We start from the raw sequence: 18,047 nt of genomic DNA, 5'->3' as shown, positions 1-18,047 counted from the left end.
ATAGACCAAGTTCCTGTTTGTAACTCAATAAATGACAAAAGATTAATAAACGTGTAAAATGTTTGTTATTGTACGTACAAGAACAAACACAGATGTTAACACTTGAACAGATACAGATACAGAACAAACACAGATCATTTGTGTTTCTGTTCCGTAGACAATGAGATTACTCTGGGGTGACCCTAAAACGAATGACAACCCGAATGACGGAAAACGAATGACAGCATTTCTAGCAGGTAAACAGTGGAATGACACCCTTTTCTACATTTAGTTAGTTGAATGACACCCTCTGCACTGTAAAACCAGTGGAATGACAGCCGCCACTCTATAAATTATGTGGAATGACAGCATTTTCAATGCTTTGGAACTGGAATGACAGCATTTCTAGTAGGTAAACAGTGGAATGACACCCTTTTCTACATTCAGTTAGTTGAATGACACCCTCTGAACTGTAAAACCAGTGGAATGACAGCCGCCACTCTATAAAATAAGTGGAATGACAGCATTTTCAATGCTTTGGAACAGGAATGACAGCATTTCTAGTAGGTAAACAGTGAAATGACACCCTTTTCTACATTCAGTTAGTTGAATGACACCCTCTGCACTGTAAAACCAGTGGAATGACAGCCGCCACTCTATAAATTAAGTGGAGTGACAGCATTTCCAATTGATTGAATATTTAACCAAGCTATTAACTTTTAAATCAATCAGCATATGTATGTATGTATGTATGTATGTATGTATGTATGTATGTATGTATGTATGTGTGTGTATGTATGTATGTATGTATGTGTAATGAGAAAGAGCAAGAATGAATGAACGAACGAACGAACGAACAAACAAACAAACAAACAAACGAATGAATGAATGAATGAATTTACCCATTATTTATCTAGAATTCTAAATGGGAGCTTTGTCCGAGGATAGTTTCCAATTCGACAGAATGTAATAGAAAATATTGGCATTGTGTTCGTGTGACAGTTTTACAAAATTTGTCAGATTCGTCGCCACTGATATGAATCGACTTGACTTATAATCGAGTATATGATCGAGTTATGGTTTATGCCATGTTTAAAACCTATAATAGGCAAGTGAACAAATTTAGGTCAAACCAATGTTAATGGTCTAAGCAACAGATGGGAAAGTGATCCTTCCAAATTGTGATCCTTGAATAACTTCTCCCTGGCTCCTGTCCCTTTCTCACAAATATTTAATCTTATTGTCATATCAATTAAATCAGTATTTATATTTTTCAAATATTGAATTTCTGGAATATTTCATTATAGCACAGTCAAATGTTGTTTGGTCACTAGATATAAAGTTACAAAATGTCTTGTATATTTACAGACTTACAGACAATTAACAGCACACTTTTGTAATAAAATTGCCGACATTTGTAATTAATTGGCGACATTTGTAATAATTAACTAACGACATTTGTAATAAACGGCCGACATTTGTTCATTTGTAGTAACATTGCCGACATCTTAAAGCTGAGTTTTAAAATTTTAAAGAACAGCATTTGCATATAAATTGTCGATATTAAAGTATGATCGTAATCCTGCATGCCAGGAAGTTTTGCGCCGATATTTAGCACCAAAAAGGACACACGGCGATATTTTTATGTATCTACTTCTATGATTCAAATCCAACATTCTTTTTTTTAACTATCAGAGTTTATCGTTGGTTGGCCTATCATAGGCTTGACAACGGTGGTAATTTGTCCCCAAATGCATGACAGTTAACCTATTGGTTGCAAAATCGCCGTTTATGTTTTCTAGAGAAATTGGATTATTTGATGGTCAAATAATTTAGGGAGCCGTCATTATTTACGGTTGGGGGGGGGGGGGTCGGAGGAATTGGTTGATAAGAAGTGGAAATTCAACTGCCCCCCCCCCCCCATCCTGCAGGGAAAAAAAATCAATGACCCCCCACCTGACTTTAGAAATTAGAAATTGAGATGACCCCCCCCCCCCCGTTTCCATTATATACATGACGTGGTGGGTATTAAAGAGAGGAAATTATATTATTTATATTGCTACAATTGTATTATTATTGATTATTAGGGTACTTACAAAACAACTTCATTTCAGTAAGAATACTTATTAAGAGCATTCCGCCATGAGCCAGCTCTTCTACCCCCCCCCCCCCCTTGTCACAACAATTGATTCAGTCTGACTGACACAGTCACTTTCCTCACTCTCACTGTCAAGGTCTCTCATTACAACATCATCTTCATCACTGTCATCTGGCCCATTTTCAACACATTATTTTGTTTTTGAAAGCTTTGCATTGTCAACGACTGACTTTCGAAGACAGTCAGCCATAATGGCTTTCATTTTATCGTGTTTTTTCCCTTTCTTTGATAAGTTATGTCTTTCAAGGTATTTGTCCAATTCTTTAACTTTGAGTTTTGAAAGTGTTCCACTGAGAGTTAATGACAACCAATCATACATTTCATATGTCAAAGCATCTTCCTCTTCCCTCTTCCTAAATCTGATAAGACAGATAAGCAACAACAAATCCAGTTACAACCCTTGTCTCACTTCTTTGTAATTTAAATAATTTAGACTCACCAGAAACAAGGCAAGTCTTGTGAGAGTAAGGGTAACCATCACAATAATGTGTGATATTAAAGTAAGCCAAATTCCCAAAGTTTGTTGGAATGGTCATCTGTCTGCTCACAGGTATTGCATCACTGCTTAGCTTTGCTTTTAGTAGTCAATTATCCAAAGAGTGAAATAATCAGGTGAAATTTACGAGATTGTAAGACAGTTTTTTTGCAATGTGTTTTACTAGTCGAGACTTTCCATTGATATATTTGCAATCAGAATTTTTACCTTATTTAATACAAAGCAGAGACACTTCTAAGCTGAAACAAACTAGTGATGACAAGCTAGTGTTACAGTGACACCTGTCAAATTATAATGACTTCAGTACATATTTACAAACTGGGTGACAACCTGACAACTAATTGATTCAAAGTTTGCTTTCAGAGTTTATACTAGTAGTTATATATTACTCACATATTTATTTATGATATTGTTATATAATTTAGTTTCTACTTTACACACAACTCCACATTGTTCATGTAGTACATAAACAAATATTTAGGAAAACCAAAAGCTTTAATGTTTTGAAAATATTTTCTATTTCTTTTAAAATGTTAATAAAGTTACATTTTATGTAACAGGTTAAATAATCCTGATACTGTGTACACAAGTTTTTCGAAACAGATTTTTGTGTAGCCCACCCCCTACCGTTCCCTCATTTTCGGTAGCCCCCCCCCCCCGACCAACTCCAATTTTCAAGTGACCGTCCAAATTCCTCCGACCCCCCAACCGTAAATAATGATGGCTCCCTTAGCTAAGATCTCTAATGTGGATTAGATTATTTCGTTATTTGCTTGCTAACTAATCGGCTGAATCACTCACTCACTCACTCACTCATTAACTCAGTCGCTCGCTCGCTTACCTACTGACGCGACCGACCGACCGACGACCGACTGACCAACTGACTCACACACGAATGAATGAACAAACGAATGAAACGAATACTAGCTCACACCCAACGTGCTCGCTCGCACACCTATCCACTCATTCAGTCACTCAGAAGATCACCATCATGCATCACAAATATCTCATACATTCGCGTACTCAGACGCTCACTAGCACGCTAGAGGAAATATCATTCAAGAAATAGATAAATACAAGTTATAAAACAGTCATTGAAATGACTTTATTGCTATAAAGTGGCGGCTGTATTTCCACTTATGCTATAGAGTGGCGGCTGTCATTCCACTTGTTTTACAGTGAAGAGGTTGTCATTCAACTAATTAAATATAGAAAAGGTTGTCATTCCACTGTTTAGATATTGGAAATCCTGTCATTCCTGTTCCAAAGCAATGGAAATGCTGTCATTCCCGTACTACACATTACACATTCACTGCTATACATCATCAAAGGCCCAATTGCCATATCAAGATTGCCCGAATTACGGGTAACGTGTGTAAATACATCATCTCTGTATATCATCTCGGATGTAGCAGAAAGCTCCAGATAATTCTTAAGCGCTTGGTCACTATGGCAGTCAGTACTAGGTTTGCCATGTGGTTATGGGGTGAGAATGGGGTGGTTATACTACTCCAGATAACGAATAAGCTGTTTTGCTGATAAGATCCCAGTCCGTTACTACACAGCACACATAGCATATCCCTTTCTGAACAAGTATACACTGCCACGTATATCGTCATCATCACGGCATGATATGAATATAATATGTGTTCAAAGCATGTATGCTTAACTTAATGAAGTATGACAGACTTCGTGACGAATACGCAGAAAAATGGTAAATCATTGGCTGTTGTTCAATACCAACATGAGCATTCATAGATAGCATTACATTTTTCGTGTGTTAGTACACCAACAAAACAACTCCATCATTTCAAACTCAAAGCCATCGACGAATTCGAAGGGCCATAGCGAACTAAACAGCAAATATTTTGTAGTTTTCAGTAATTTTGTTCGTTTACGATGTGACCACAGTGTGGTGATTTTTAAAAAAAAATACAAATGTCCCTGTTGCTTTTTGCGATGTGTTTTATTTCAACTCATTTCATACCAAATTTGAACAACAATAATCGATCAAGCTCGAATTAGAATACTTTAAATTGACACTGTACGTGGAAACAGTTGAGAGTTTCGTGAAGAGTTGTTTGGCATCTTTCATTGTGATCATTCCTTCTGTTTTCATTTACTTGTGAACTTATTTTATTATTATAGTGAGTGTAATTATTGCGAGAAATTCAATATCCAATAGCATAGATTTTTTTTAAAAATGAGTCAAAGAAATAATTCGTTTTCCAAAGAGCTATAATTACTCAAAAGAATTTAAAAGAATTACAATGAAATACAACGGATAACAATCAAATGGGTTTAGAATATTCTTCAAATTTAAGGAATTTAAGGTATGTGAAAATTGTCCAAGTCGATGTATACGACAAATCACTAAATTTACATGATGTTGGATTTGCTATGACGCCTTGAGTACAGGCATCACAAAGGTATCATACCATCAGTGGTTTTGTAAATGTTGCACCATGTCGAACTTTTCGAACCAATTGACTTGTTCCGAGGTAAAGGTTGCCACATGAAACACGTGAATTAAGAAAAACTGCTTTGGACATTCGAAGAGCTATGCTAAATGATTTTTTCCAAATACTTAGCAAACATTACAATTTGACAATCAATTGGTGAAAATACCTGTATCCCATTAATGTACAAATGACAGGTATACTACAATGTAATTTAAAAAAAACTATGCTACATGTAAGATATGTTTGGGCGCTCTGATCCTGACATGCGAACAAACCAGCAAAACACTTTATATCAAAGTACCTGATTTATATTGGAATCTATCAAAGTCGTGGGCAGTGTTCAGTCCATGCCACTGTTGGCGACTGTTCTCATGTCATTACCAGCCTGTCCAAACAAAACTCGTGATTCCATACCAATGTTTTTTGATACTGTATATTAATCAATCGTTCCATTTATCTGATAAACGTTAATTGAAGTAAACTGTTGACAATAAACTGACCTCACGTATGACCGATAAAGGCTACCAGGTGTATTTTGCAGTTACTATAATAATACTGCAGGTGTTATTGCTTTTCATAGCTACACTCTTGGCTGCTCGAATACACGGTTTGACAAACAAAAAAATTTGTATACATAATGTGAAGGATTGAAATATAGAAACACAGTGTGACAATGTATGGTGTCTAATGTATGGTGTCTAATAACCGACTGGAAAATCGGTCACTGGGTAAAGGTACAATTTAAACTCAAAGACAAAAGCATAAGTATGCAGTTTCGAGAGAAAGTAAAGACGAAATTAGACATCAAATACATTATTCCATCATTGTATCGTCGGGTTAACAGGTCTTACTGACTGGCATTAATTATTCTGGCATACAAGTTGCGGCGCATTCCTGAAATGTCTCGAAGTTGTTGGCATTACCCTTGCAGCCACCATAAATGAACTCGGTACATGTTTTGGTCTTCTTATTGTAGTACCACCTTGGTAAGGCCATTCTACATATTCCGATTTTTACCTTTCGTCTGCATATGCCTGGAATGATAATAATAAAATAGGTATTGATTGTCAAATATTTTCATATCAGAAAGTGACGTTTGTCGTTTTTATGTTCCACATCTCAGAAAATGTCGGCGTTCACATTGTTGACAATACACGCACATATAAATGCAACTAAAAATCTAAATGTCAAGTATCATCCCTTATCCGTATTCTCTAATCTAATCCCTTTATTTTTTTAATATAAGTAAGGAAATGGAAAAAAAGTGCGTTTCCGATCCTAGTTTAAGCCGTCGATCCTAAATATTTCTAAACATATGGAACAAAAAGATAAGAAATTCTTTGTCTTCTTGACCTTCATGTAAGTCTGTTTTCTTTCCCCACTCATGCGTGTACATATCACTGAAGGGACATTCTGACCGACACTTCGCTTGTTTTCTGGGTCGAAACAATATTTTTCAAAAATAAAGAGATACAGTAAAAATAGAATGAAATGCCGACCTACCTATCCTATTTTCTGAGAACATGTTTATATCGGGAAGACACAATTATTTTTTTTGCCTTACGGGTTGCGTGAAAAAGGGAGAACTGTCTTCTAATATTTCACGATCACCAGCACAATCATCTACCATTTAAAAACGGGATGTGTATAACACATGGAATGCGAAATAGGTCACAGTGACCAATGTTTTACTGTGCAGTATAACCGGTCACAGAATTGAAATGTGGAATTTGTCACTTTAGAGCAATCGCTCGTATAAAAGGCTCATATGGCTATGTTTACAGAATGCTTGAATGGACATGGAGTAGGTATATTTTACTGGTACATCGTATGATGTTGGCATATCTACAAGTTAGGTTTGGTCAGCTGGAATAGCGTTACGGTATTGGAATGCCTATAAAACCATTGATTGATTGATTGATTGATTGATTGATTGATTGATTGATTGATTGATTACCTATCAAACAAACATGTCACTGAAAATGAATTACTTACGTGGTATAGGTGGTGCCCCTTCCTTGAATGGAAAAGAAAACAAACACGTTATTTAATAGAACAGAGTGTTGAGCAACATATATGCCGACATATTTGCTACGATCGTAGGTTTAAACATACTGACATTGTGGCACTCGCGGAATAAAAACTTAACTGAAGTGGCATTGATAGAAACAAAATGTTGGCTTTGTCATCTTCGTACAACTATTCACTGATTAGGGGAACAGCATAGAATCTTCACGTAATCAACGTTGTTTAGTCCTGACTAAAAATAACCCAAGGGCAGACAGAGAAAATTCTTTAAGCACATCGACATATTGGATAGTCACAGCAGTACAGACTATAGTGTTGTCTGTGATATAACTTCGCCCAGGCGTTTGTAGTAGGCATAGCATGGATAGCAATTACATGTATAAGCCTTGTACTGAGAATTTTGGCCTTCAGTATCGTTAATTTGCATAACTATGCTGCTGGACAATGTTGAGGGGGGGGGGGCTCCGCGCTCGTCGAATATTGACTGCATAACTGTGCTGCTCGACAACGTTGGGGGGGGGGCCAAGTTCGTCGAATTCGAAAGATAACTTTGTTACACAACTTTTCCTTTCCAGTTTCGCCTTGGAAAAAAAAGGTTACCATAAAAGTTAAAAGTGTCCTATCAAATGCATGGGAACTACACGGATCATCAATAGTACTAGCAGATAAAACAAACAGTTCTTCAGTTTCGAGTCGATATGAGGTTAAACAGTTTATTGCTTTCTGGCAGTAAAATCATATATGTTAGAGAAGTATCTTCTCTAACGTCTATGTTAAAATACAGTTGTGCAGATGTCTCTCTTTCGTATCTTCTCGTATCTTCCCCCTCTAATTTTGCACGTGAGCACCGAGTTGTATATCTTAATAATAATACCGAGACTCCTTTGTTGGTGATGCAGTGTACAAAGGTAGTTGGTAGGCGCTTCCTATGTAGCCGTGAGCAAAATGTAGTGAGCAGGAGCTTCCTATGTAGCCATGTGAAAACGTTAGTGGGCAGGAGCTTCCTATTTGGCCAACTGAAGAAGTGAGGAAGGAGAGGCTTCCTATATGGCCATTTTCAGAAGTTTGAGAGTGGGAGCTTCCTATCTAGCTATGTAAAGAAGTTTATGTATAGGAGCTATCAGAGGAAGAAGCACATGGAGTAATCGCGTGGTGAAAGTGTAGCTTGGGGTATAAATTTAGACGTGGTATTTTGATATTTAGCATATAACATTTTCTAAATTGTCTTTAAAAATTAAATAATTAAATTAATGATTGTTACTGTTACTAAAAGATATAACAAAATAAAAATAATATACTTACAGTTGCCATGGCGAACAAAAGCCAAGTCGTCATCAAGGCTATAGCAATGACTGTCAATTTCTTCATTTTCAAGTTTTCAAGCTTGGGAAATCAAACTTTGACTTTTATACACTAGAATGATACAATCCAACATGTCATGAAAACAAGTAGTTTTACCTTTACATTTCAATATAGTATTAATAACATATACTTGTGGTTGAGTACATCAGTAATTCTTGACGTGATCCTAATGCTCCTATTACAGACAAGCAATGTGTAATGAGTACTAACATCCCCTTATAATAAGTATAGTACGATAGGTATAGCAAGGGTGCAAAATAATACTATAGTTTTTATCTGAATTGATTTAGTCTGAACGCTTTTAGCGACGTTGGTCGCCTTTGTAACGTAACCGACGAATCCTTATATAGAAAACAAGCCCACTATTGTTTTCATAGTGAATAGACTATGTTCACGACATAGTGCATATTGTAATTTGAGAGTATGCTTTGAGGCTATAAGTTTAAGAAGACACGAGTCTATGCCATCTCCTTATTCTCTCAACGCCCATTCACCATCTGCTTCCTAAGTGTTTACATACTTCTCTTTTCTAATTCCTTAATAATGGACATGATAATATATTTACAATTCTAAAATTTCATTCCAAGACTGTCGTTAAACTGTCGTTAAACTCACTAATTGTCTTGTACAAATACATTAGATCAATGAAGAGACATCGTATTTCAACTTTTGAATGCAACAACCTAGATGTTGAACTTCTTTCATTTTTTTTCCTTTTACGCCCTATACTTGTCTTCCTCAAGTATCTTTTACTGGCTAACAAATATCTGTTACCCATTGGCAAATAAAGTGCATGCAATTTAGATCTGTCAATTCCAAAGCAGAGAGATAAATGCAGAAATTTATATTAAGGTGCACGTGCATTCGAAAGTATAGAAGTGGAGAAAAATATCCACTATAAACCTACCGTTCAATGTAGTGATTGTGTAGACAGTACCAGATGATGATTTGCGAGACGACAGTCACATCATACCAGTCAAAGAAGCTCCCTAGCTATGTGGAAAATGTTTGTTGTGACAAACAAAACAAACGCAAGGTCAGATGTATCCCTAGGCTTACAATCTATTTGCAACTTATTGTGATTTTCAGTTGTTATTGCTTCCCCATTCTTTTCTCATCTTCCCTATTCTCCTCGCGTCTACAACATTACATACATTTTAAAAGAAGTTTTTCTTTCTTTTTGTACACAAATCCTTATACCTGGCAATTACACGATTACAGACAGACAGAGAGACACAATTCTATAGCTTTTTGTCTCTGTCACTGTCACTTTGTCTGTCTGTCTGTCTGTCTATCTGTCTGAAGTGCCTGTTTTCCCACCTGTCACACATTTAAACCACGAACAAACAAACAAACAAACAAACATACAAACAAACAAACACAAATAAACACAGACAGACAGACAACATATCCCTCACTTTACTTTTAGTAATTCATGATCAATTATAATTTGTCCTAAAATTCAAAATTAAAGGGTTTACGTAGTTTTTTTCTCAAAATGTGCTGTTTCTTTCGTACAATCACAATAACAAAACCGTTTTACCATCTAAAAACCAAAACCAATTCACCAAGAAAAGCTCTTCCTCAAACAGCCTCTGTGCTTCCCTAACCTCCATCTACAATTGGCAAATAGTAGTTACAGTTGACACTAGTTCGTGAGTCAATGGAGTCAATGTCTGGTAAAGGCTCACCATATGTTTCCGTACAACAAACATCATTGGCAAATACTGTGTACATGTGGATAACACATCAATTTGTATCTCTAAACAGTCAATTCCTTTGTCAAACGTGTCCAAGTAGGTGAAGAAACGGAACAGGAATGGCTTGAAAGGATAAAAACAAACAAACAAACAATCAAACAAACGTATGTTTCTACCGAAAATTCACATGAAAAATGTTTCGTGTCTATATAACTTATGCTTGTGACGTCACACTATTCAAATTTAAAGAAGATAGGTCAAAATACCTAGGTAAGAAGATAGCCAGGAGGGGGCTTTTTGAATAAGGTGTTGTGAAGTTGGCCGATAGTTGTTTTAATTTATGCAAATATTTATCTAGCTTATACTACAATTCTATATCTTACTAGCAATATTCACCTGCATCAAAGTTGTAAAGTCCATATTTGAATTTTCAAGGACCAAGAGTTATTCCTGTCACTAAACTAACTCTTCTCGCACTTGTTTACATATTTACAAAGGTAGTGGTCCCAAATCTACAAGCTTGTATGTCCATTATCCAAAATCATGCCATTCTGGTAAATATATTATTATTTGCATGATCTTACAACGTTTGTTACATTTTGCCGTAGAGGGCATGCTATCACTAAAAAGACAAGATACCAGAATTCAGTTGATGAAATTTGCTGAACATCTTTCACCATAATGTTTCATTTGATAGATAAGCACTACACACATCGTGCGTATTTGATTAATCGAGCATAGACGTTAATAGAAAACGTATATATACGTATGTAAGAAAGGCGTCTGAACTGAATCGAATTATTTCACAGACATATATATTCTGAAATAGAATAAAATAAAAAATAAAAAACTTCCCTAGCGCCCCCCCCCCCCTTTTTGAAATTGGGCGTTATCGGAACAAGACAATATTTTTCTGTGGCCTAATCAACAAAGTACAATGCACAGGTTGGTAGAATCATAGACAGTGGAGGGGAGAATATGTATACCCGTATAACTGGCCCGGGTTTGTTGCACGTATCCATACAAATTCCTTCCTTTTTTCTGTACACATCAGGCACACAATTCATTTTTATTTTAGCAGACGATGGACCTTTAGTTTTTGTTATTACTTATTTCTCTACTCGACGTGTCATTGCTTTATGCAGGTAGATAGTTTGTCGTGAACAGAATTCTACGTTCAACTCTTAACATAATTCTCAAACATATCATTTATAGTCGAGTCTCCCGTTAGAAAAGAACACCGCAGCTAAATTTACAATTATGGTCGTCTGTAATATTATTGTCTAATCATGTCAGAAAAATATAAACATCTTTGTCTGGAATCCATTCTGTAAAGCACATATGGGACTCGAGCTGTAAGTTTATAGTTTACTGTCTATAACTACCATAGAAATGACAATTTCGTGAGTAATCATCAGTACTGTTGAGAGACGTGGGTAGATCGGGGGGGGGGGTAGATGTACATATATGCATGATTTGGGCTTGCATACATGCCTACACCCTCATCACACCCCACACACATGGCGAGCTATACTTACCTAACTACCTACCTGCATGCATGCATGCGCGCATATACTGCGAACGTGTGCATGTATCTTTGAGAGTGCAAATGTTATAGATAATAGTATATGGACCTGATAATATCTAAATCACAAACATATCGCATAATCGTGAGCAAAGTACTCAACGAGTACTTGTAAAAATACAAGACTTAGCTGTCTGTCTGTCTGCCCGCCTGCCTGCCTGTCTGTCTGTCTGTCTGTCTGTATGTATGTATGTATGTATGTATGTATGTATGTATGTATGTATGTATGTATGTATGTATGTATAATATAATATAATAATAATTGCGTCCCCGATATACTTATAGCTCACTCAAAGCTATTGTAACGTCTACAAGTGTACTTAGTAACTACCCATCACCATGGGAATATCTACTTTTCAATATAGAGCCAAAATTGGCGCCTTTAGAGGTGGAGACCCAGCAAGGCTCAGAAAACCATTCAAGATGGCCACCCTCGTCATTCCACTACTGAACTGTCACACCTCATTGTCGATCAAACTATGTCTTGTCTGTCTTGTGCTGATTGCCGGTGACGTTGAAAGTAATCCGGGGCCTCCAAAATTACGATCAACTGATCCAGTCACAAAGGAGGATATCACCGGTATAAATGCTAAACTGGACAAAATTATCTCAGAATCAGAATACGTCCATGAAAAGTTAGACCAACTACAGGATGGATTGCATTGAGGACGATATGGTAGAATTACGAGACAACCTTCAAAGTAATACAGCGAAACTAGCGGATGTGGAATCAAATAACGAAGCCATTCAAGGGATTAAATCGGTTCTGGATAAACTAAGGAAAGACAACAATGATTTGAGGCGGGCCAATGACGATTTAGAAAACAGAGGTCGACGTAACAATCTTATCTTCTATGGCATTCGACAAGAAAATGCAGCCGAAAGCTGGAGTGCTTCTGAAGCAAAAGTTAAATCTGTACTTTCGAACGAGCTTGGTATTTCGGAGGAGATTGAACTCGAAAGAGCTCACCGAATAACAAATGCACGAGAAGTACACGGAATGAAGCCAGTTATCGCCATGTTTACACGCTTTAAGGACAAGTCAAGAGTACTCGCGGCCGCCAACAAATTAAAGGGTACTAACATCAGCATTGGGGAAGATTTCTCTAAACGAATACGCGCAATTCGTTCGAAGCTTTTGGCGTTTCGTAAGTCACTATTAGATGACAAGTTGACAACCCTTCTCTAAAGGCACAAGTAAGGTATGACAAGATGGTATGCTCTGACGAACATGGCTATCGGAAAACGTACAAAATGAACGAAAGTTCTGGTCAGATTTTTCAAGTTAATGAGTCAGTACGGTAGGGATGTGGCCAAGGCCCGAAAAACTTTAGTATATCGATATTATTTTGGAATGTCCGAGGTCTGAAAACTAAATTGTGTGATAATGATTTTCTCTCTCTTTGTGCGAATCATGATATTGTGGGTCTTTTGGAAACGTTCTGCACCGAACTTGACAATGTGGACATCTTGAATAATTATGTAGTATATAGAGCACCTGCCAAAAAACGTCATCCTAAAGGACGGCCAAGTGGTGGAGTTGGCCACTATATCAAGAAAACTTTAGCCGATAAGGTGAACAGAGTAAATAGCAAGTTAGAGAATTGTATTTTTGTTAAATTGCATAAATCTTTATTCCAAACTGATAGCGATGTAATTTTTGGTTGCTGCTATTTTCGCCCTGAGACCGTTTTAGATAACATTGAACTCCTTGAAAATCAACTTATTGCGTTTAAATGTACATTTCCTGATAGTCACTTTATTCTTGGCGGTGATTTTAACGCTCGTACTGGCGTAGATGACGATTTCATTTTTGATGACTCCATAGATTTTCTACCTCTTGTAATTGGGGATACATACGACCAATCAAGTTTTCACATACCAAGGAGTTCAAAAGATAAATTCGTAAATGAGGCGGGAAAGACCCTTTTAAACATCTGTCGAAATTTCGGCATACATTTTGTCAATGGTCGCACGGCCAGCGACAAAGAAGGAAATGTAACACATGTATCTCCATTAGGCAGCAGTGTTATCGATTACGTCATCATCTCCGCAAACCTTTTTAGTTATGTAAATGATTTCGAAGTTATTCCACACATAGAATCTGATCACTTTCCCATCACCTGCCACTTAAAAGGTACTAACATCCTTTCACGGAAAGGAAATCGGCCTGACGTGTCAAGTCCACCTTCCATTCGGTATTCTATGAATGAGAAATGCAAAAATCACTTCAAAAGAAATCTACTTTCTACACCTGTGCAAAAAATGGTTGAGAACTCAAAAAGGGCATTCCCAAACCCAACACAGGTTATACGTAAACTAAATGAAGCCTTAAAAGAAGCAGGTAAAGATGGTCAGATTAAACCAAGCAATCGTAGAAGTCAAAGGTCATTGCACTCGCCCTGGTTCAATGAACTTTGTCAACGAGCCAAGAGTAACACGTACGGGAAATTAAAGCTTTTCCGACAGCTCGGTACCACTGATTCCTTAAGTGACTTCATAACCGCCAAGAAATTCTTTAAGCAGACCTGCAAGAGCTGCAAACGTAACTATCAAGAGTTGATTCGTAATCGCTTTAGAGAGGCCGAAACAAAAAACTCTAGCGAATTCTGGACCATCCTAAATTCAATAATTGGTCGAAAGAAAATACCATCTAATGATATTAGTATCCAGTCATGGTATAATTACTTTAGCAACCTGTATAAAAGCTGCAATGATTTAAGTTCGGGTGACATGGAGTTCTTGCATTCTGCTGAAGAGGTTCTCCGCGATCATGTTGGTCAGGTGGAATCAGAGGCTACCGATGACACTAGTAATATTTTAAATTCTCGAATAACAGAGATTGAGGTTCTAAACAGTCTGAGAAACTTGAAAAATGGGAAAGCTCCCGGTCCAGACGGGATTCCAAACGAATTCTATAATTATTCTGCAAATATAATTTTACCTGTGTTAGTGGAGCTTTTTAATCATATTTTGGACACAGGAAACTTTCCTTCTGAATGGTCTTCTGCGATTGTTATTCCTCTACTGAAAAAGGGAGATTCGAGTGATCCCAACAATTACAGAGGAATATCTTTATTAAATTCTCTCGGAAGGAAAGGTCTTTACTACAATTCTAAAGGAGCGTTTAACCAAGTGATCTGAAGCAACAAATATAATTTCAGATTGTCAAGCAGGCTTCAGGAAAAAACACAGTACAATTGACAACATTTTTGTTTTTTACGCTATTATCCAGAAATTCTTGAGTATAAGACGTGGAAAACTATGTTGTCTCTTTATAGACTTTTCCAAGGCATTCGATAAAGTTAACCACTCACTTCTGTTGTACAAGCTAGCATCAATGGGTATTCAAGGCAAAATGTACCATATTCTACAATCTATGTATAGTGAGATCAAATCGTGTGTGAGAGCCAGCAATGATACTTCGCAATACTTTGATTGCCCAGCAGGTGTAAGGCAAGGCTGCATTCTCAGTCCCATTCTTTTTAGTTTTTATATCGAAGAACTCAATACGATGTTAATGTCGTCCGGTCAATCAGGCATACAACTAACACAAGACATGTACGATTTATTTGCCCTCCTTTACGCAGATGATGTTATCATTTTTGCCGACTCAGTCACAAATTTACAGCATCTAATTGATATCCTTTCTACTTTCTGTACAAAGTGGCGTATGCAAGTCAACCTTGCTAAAACAAAAGCTATGGTTTTTAGAAGAGGTGGACATCTCTCCCGTTTTGAAAAGTGGTACTTTGATGGCAACGTAATTGAAACAGTGTCGTATTACAAATACCTTGGTCTTCTTTTATCTTCAAGAAATAATTGGTCGAAGGCGGTGAGTTCATTAGCTAAACAAGCCAGCAAGTCTATGACCTCGTTATCTATTGCAAGAAAGAAGCTTGAATTTGTTGATCCCAATGTGCATTTTAAATTATTTGACGTAATGATTTTACCAATTTTGACATATGGGTCGGAATTTTGGGGATACCAATATTACGATGCTTTGGAGAAAATTCAGAGAAGCTGGTGTAGAAAATTATTGGGGGACCCAACCACTGCTGCGAACGAGGCTGTAGTCGGCGAATGTGGTCGTCTGCCAATTTATTATTCCACTTTAAAACGCTGTATCAAATTCTGGCTGAATCTACTAGAGATGCCCGCACACAGAATTCCACGGCAAGCTTATTTAATGCTCTGTAATCTAGACAACATGGGCAGAAATACATGGGCCACCTCGGTTAAGAAAATTTTATATTCTTTTGGTTTTGGTTTTGCCTGGATTGCCCAGGAAGTTGGTGACAAACAACTTTTTCTTTCCACTTTTGAACTCAGAGTTAAAGACGTACTTAAACAACAATGGAAGGAAAACTTGGGATTGAAACCCAAACTTCGCACATATATTCACTTCAAGAATCTACTGCAATCTGAAAAATATCTTTATCTTAACTGTAACCGACAAGCTATCCGGGCACTTGCATGTTTACGATTATCAGTACTTCCTCTTGAAATAGAAAACGGGAGGAGACGCAACATCCCTCCAACAGAAAGATTTTGCAAAATCTGTAACACAAATATGGTAGAGGACGAATACCATTTTCTCGTAATATGCCCACTTTATAATAATTTAAGAATCCAATACTTGCCATGTGATATGTTTTTAGAACCAAATTTCATTAAGTTTACTAAGATTATGAGATCAACTGATTCAAATATTTTGCTTAAACTCTGCAATTTTGTTCATAAAGCAATCAGACTTAGAGATAAGGTGTGTTTGACGTGATTGCTTCCATTATCATTTGATTGTATATATCGATTTTCAGTGAAGTTCTCTCAGAGCGATTGTATTTTCAGAGTCTTTCAAATTGTATTTATCTTTTCAACTGTTTTTGTTAATACCACTTTTTTTCGGATGCATCCACCTTTGCATTTGGGCCGGTGGCCGTGAAACGCAAATAAAACCTATATATATATATATATATATATATATATATATATATATATATATATATATATATATATATATATATATATATATATATATGTATGTATGTATGTATGTATGTATGTATGTATGTCTGGCTGACTGGCTGTGTGTCCTTGCTTGCTTGCGCGCGCGCGCGTGTGTGTGTGTGTGCGCGCGCGTAGTTAGGTAGGTAGTAGGTCGGGGTGAGTGGATGGATGGGTGGATGGATGGGTGAATAGATGTACGCCGACCTGCTTGTCTGCATGTAAATTCCCAAAACACACTGGGGAGAGTAGAATAACATACAATTGCAAAGTTTTCAGACGTTTTCGTTGACTTTAATAGAGTATTATAGGTAATTAGCGGAATCTGAAATGACCGTGACAAGTGACACAAATAGGTTGGTGTATATTAAACACATTTATCAAAACATATTTATCATTTGTGACTAAACGTACACATTTAGTGTTATTATACAAACGGATGGTCCATTTTGTCGAGAGGTGTACATTAATGCTGGAACGTCCGTCGTTACATGTGGGTTCAACGTTTCTGTTAGGGCATTCCTCTCAAAGGTTGCAGCTCTGACTCTTCCCCCTGACGCTGCGCTCGCCAGCAGCAAAACAGCAGGCCGAGGAACAATGCCACACCTACCACAGAACCAATTATAATATTGCTGTCAATGGAATGATCAACGTGACTCGTTGGTACCAAAGTGTGTTGATCTATGGTTGTCGTGGTATCTTGTGGCAAAGTTGTCATGGTCTTTCCACGAGTTGACTGAAACTTTGTCGTTACTGAAGTCATTTCTTCAGTGGTACTTGCTCTTTCGACCCTTGCAGAAGAAGAAGAAGATGACTTTACTGCAGTAGTGAGACTGAGGTCTGTAGGATCACTTTCATCAAGGCACTCGACACGGATTTCATAGTTAAAACATTTGCCATCGCTTTGCTTGTCATGGAAACAAGATAAACCCGAGTTCAATAAACAAGTTACCTCATTCTGTCTCGTTTCCACGTAAGACCTGTGTGTTGCAGCTACCTCTCGACATTCGATTCCAATCGGGGCTTTACAAAAATCATATCCCTGTGTACGTAACAAATCCAGAACCTCAAATTCTCCTGTACCGTTTGGATCGACGTTCCCGCCAAGTTCATCATCCATCCACCGAGTCCAATTGGCCAAAGTCGATGCTTGTACCTAGTACAAATAATAACCACTTTTACAATTCAACATGATGTACCTTGTCACATAACGCACACAGTCAAGAGCTTCATTTAGAATTTTTTTTTTTTTTACATATTTCTTACTGAA

At 37.1% G+C, this 18,047-nt stretch overlaps 2 protein-coding genes across 2 annotated transcripts; one reads left to right on the top strand and one right to left on the bottom strand.

The window, feature by feature from the left end:
* Positions 1–3,894: 3,894 nt before the first annotated feature.
* LOC144435757 (kappaPI-actitoxin-Avd3b-like) lies at positions 3,895–9,452 on the bottom strand. Its single transcript, XM_078124371.1, has 4 exons — positions 9,393–9,452; positions 8,426–8,536; positions 7,091–7,112; positions 3,895–6,129 (listed from the first exon to the last, which is right to left on the bottom strand). Exons 2-4 carry the CDS (start codon positions 8,489–8,491, stop codon positions 5,960–5,962), a joined length of 258 nt encoding a protein of 85 aa, XP_077980497.1. The 5' UTR covers positions 8,492–8,536; positions 9,393–9,452; the 3' UTR covers positions 3,895–5,959.
* A 5,676-nt stretch (positions 9,453–15,128) lies between these two features.
* On the top strand, positions 15,129–16,550 carry LOC144435518 (uncharacterized). The gene has a single exon (XM_078124109.1). It carries the CDS (start codon positions 15,129–15,131, stop codon positions 16,548–16,550), a length of 1,422 nt encoding a protein of 473 aa, XP_077980235.1.
* The last annotated feature ends 1,497 nt before the right edge of the window (positions 16,551–18,047 follow it).

The sequence above is a fragment of the Glandiceps talaboti genome, chromosome 5, assembly GCF_964340395.1.
Source record: "Glandiceps talaboti chromosome 5, keGlaTala1.1, whole genome shotgun sequence".
In the NCBI taxonomy this organism is placed as follows: domain Eukaryota; kingdom Metazoa; phylum Hemichordata; class Enteropneusta; family Spengelidae; genus Glandiceps; species Glandiceps talaboti.
This window is presented reverse-complemented; position numbering and strand designations above follow the sequence as displayed.

What these genes read in the sequence shown, in the direction of transcription:
- LOC144435518 (XM_078124109.1), top strand. Translation starts at nt 15,129, where the DNA reads ATGTACCATATTCTACAATCTATGTATAGTGAGATCAAATCGTGTGTG.
- LOC144435757 (XM_078124371.1), bottom strand. Translation starts at nt 8,491, where the DNA reads ATGAAGAAATTGACAGTCATTGCTATAGCCTTGATGACGACTTGGCTT. An exon ending in TTTTGTTCGCCATGGCAACT is followed by an intron (nt 7,113 to 8,425) that starts GTAAGTATATTA and finishes TTTCCATTCAAG; the next exon opens with GAAGGGGCACCACCTATACC. An exon ending in AGGGGCACCACCTATACCAC is followed by an intron (nt 6,130 to 7,090) that starts GTAAGTAATTCA and finishes TTATCATTCCAG; the next exon opens with GCATATGCAGACGAAAGGTA.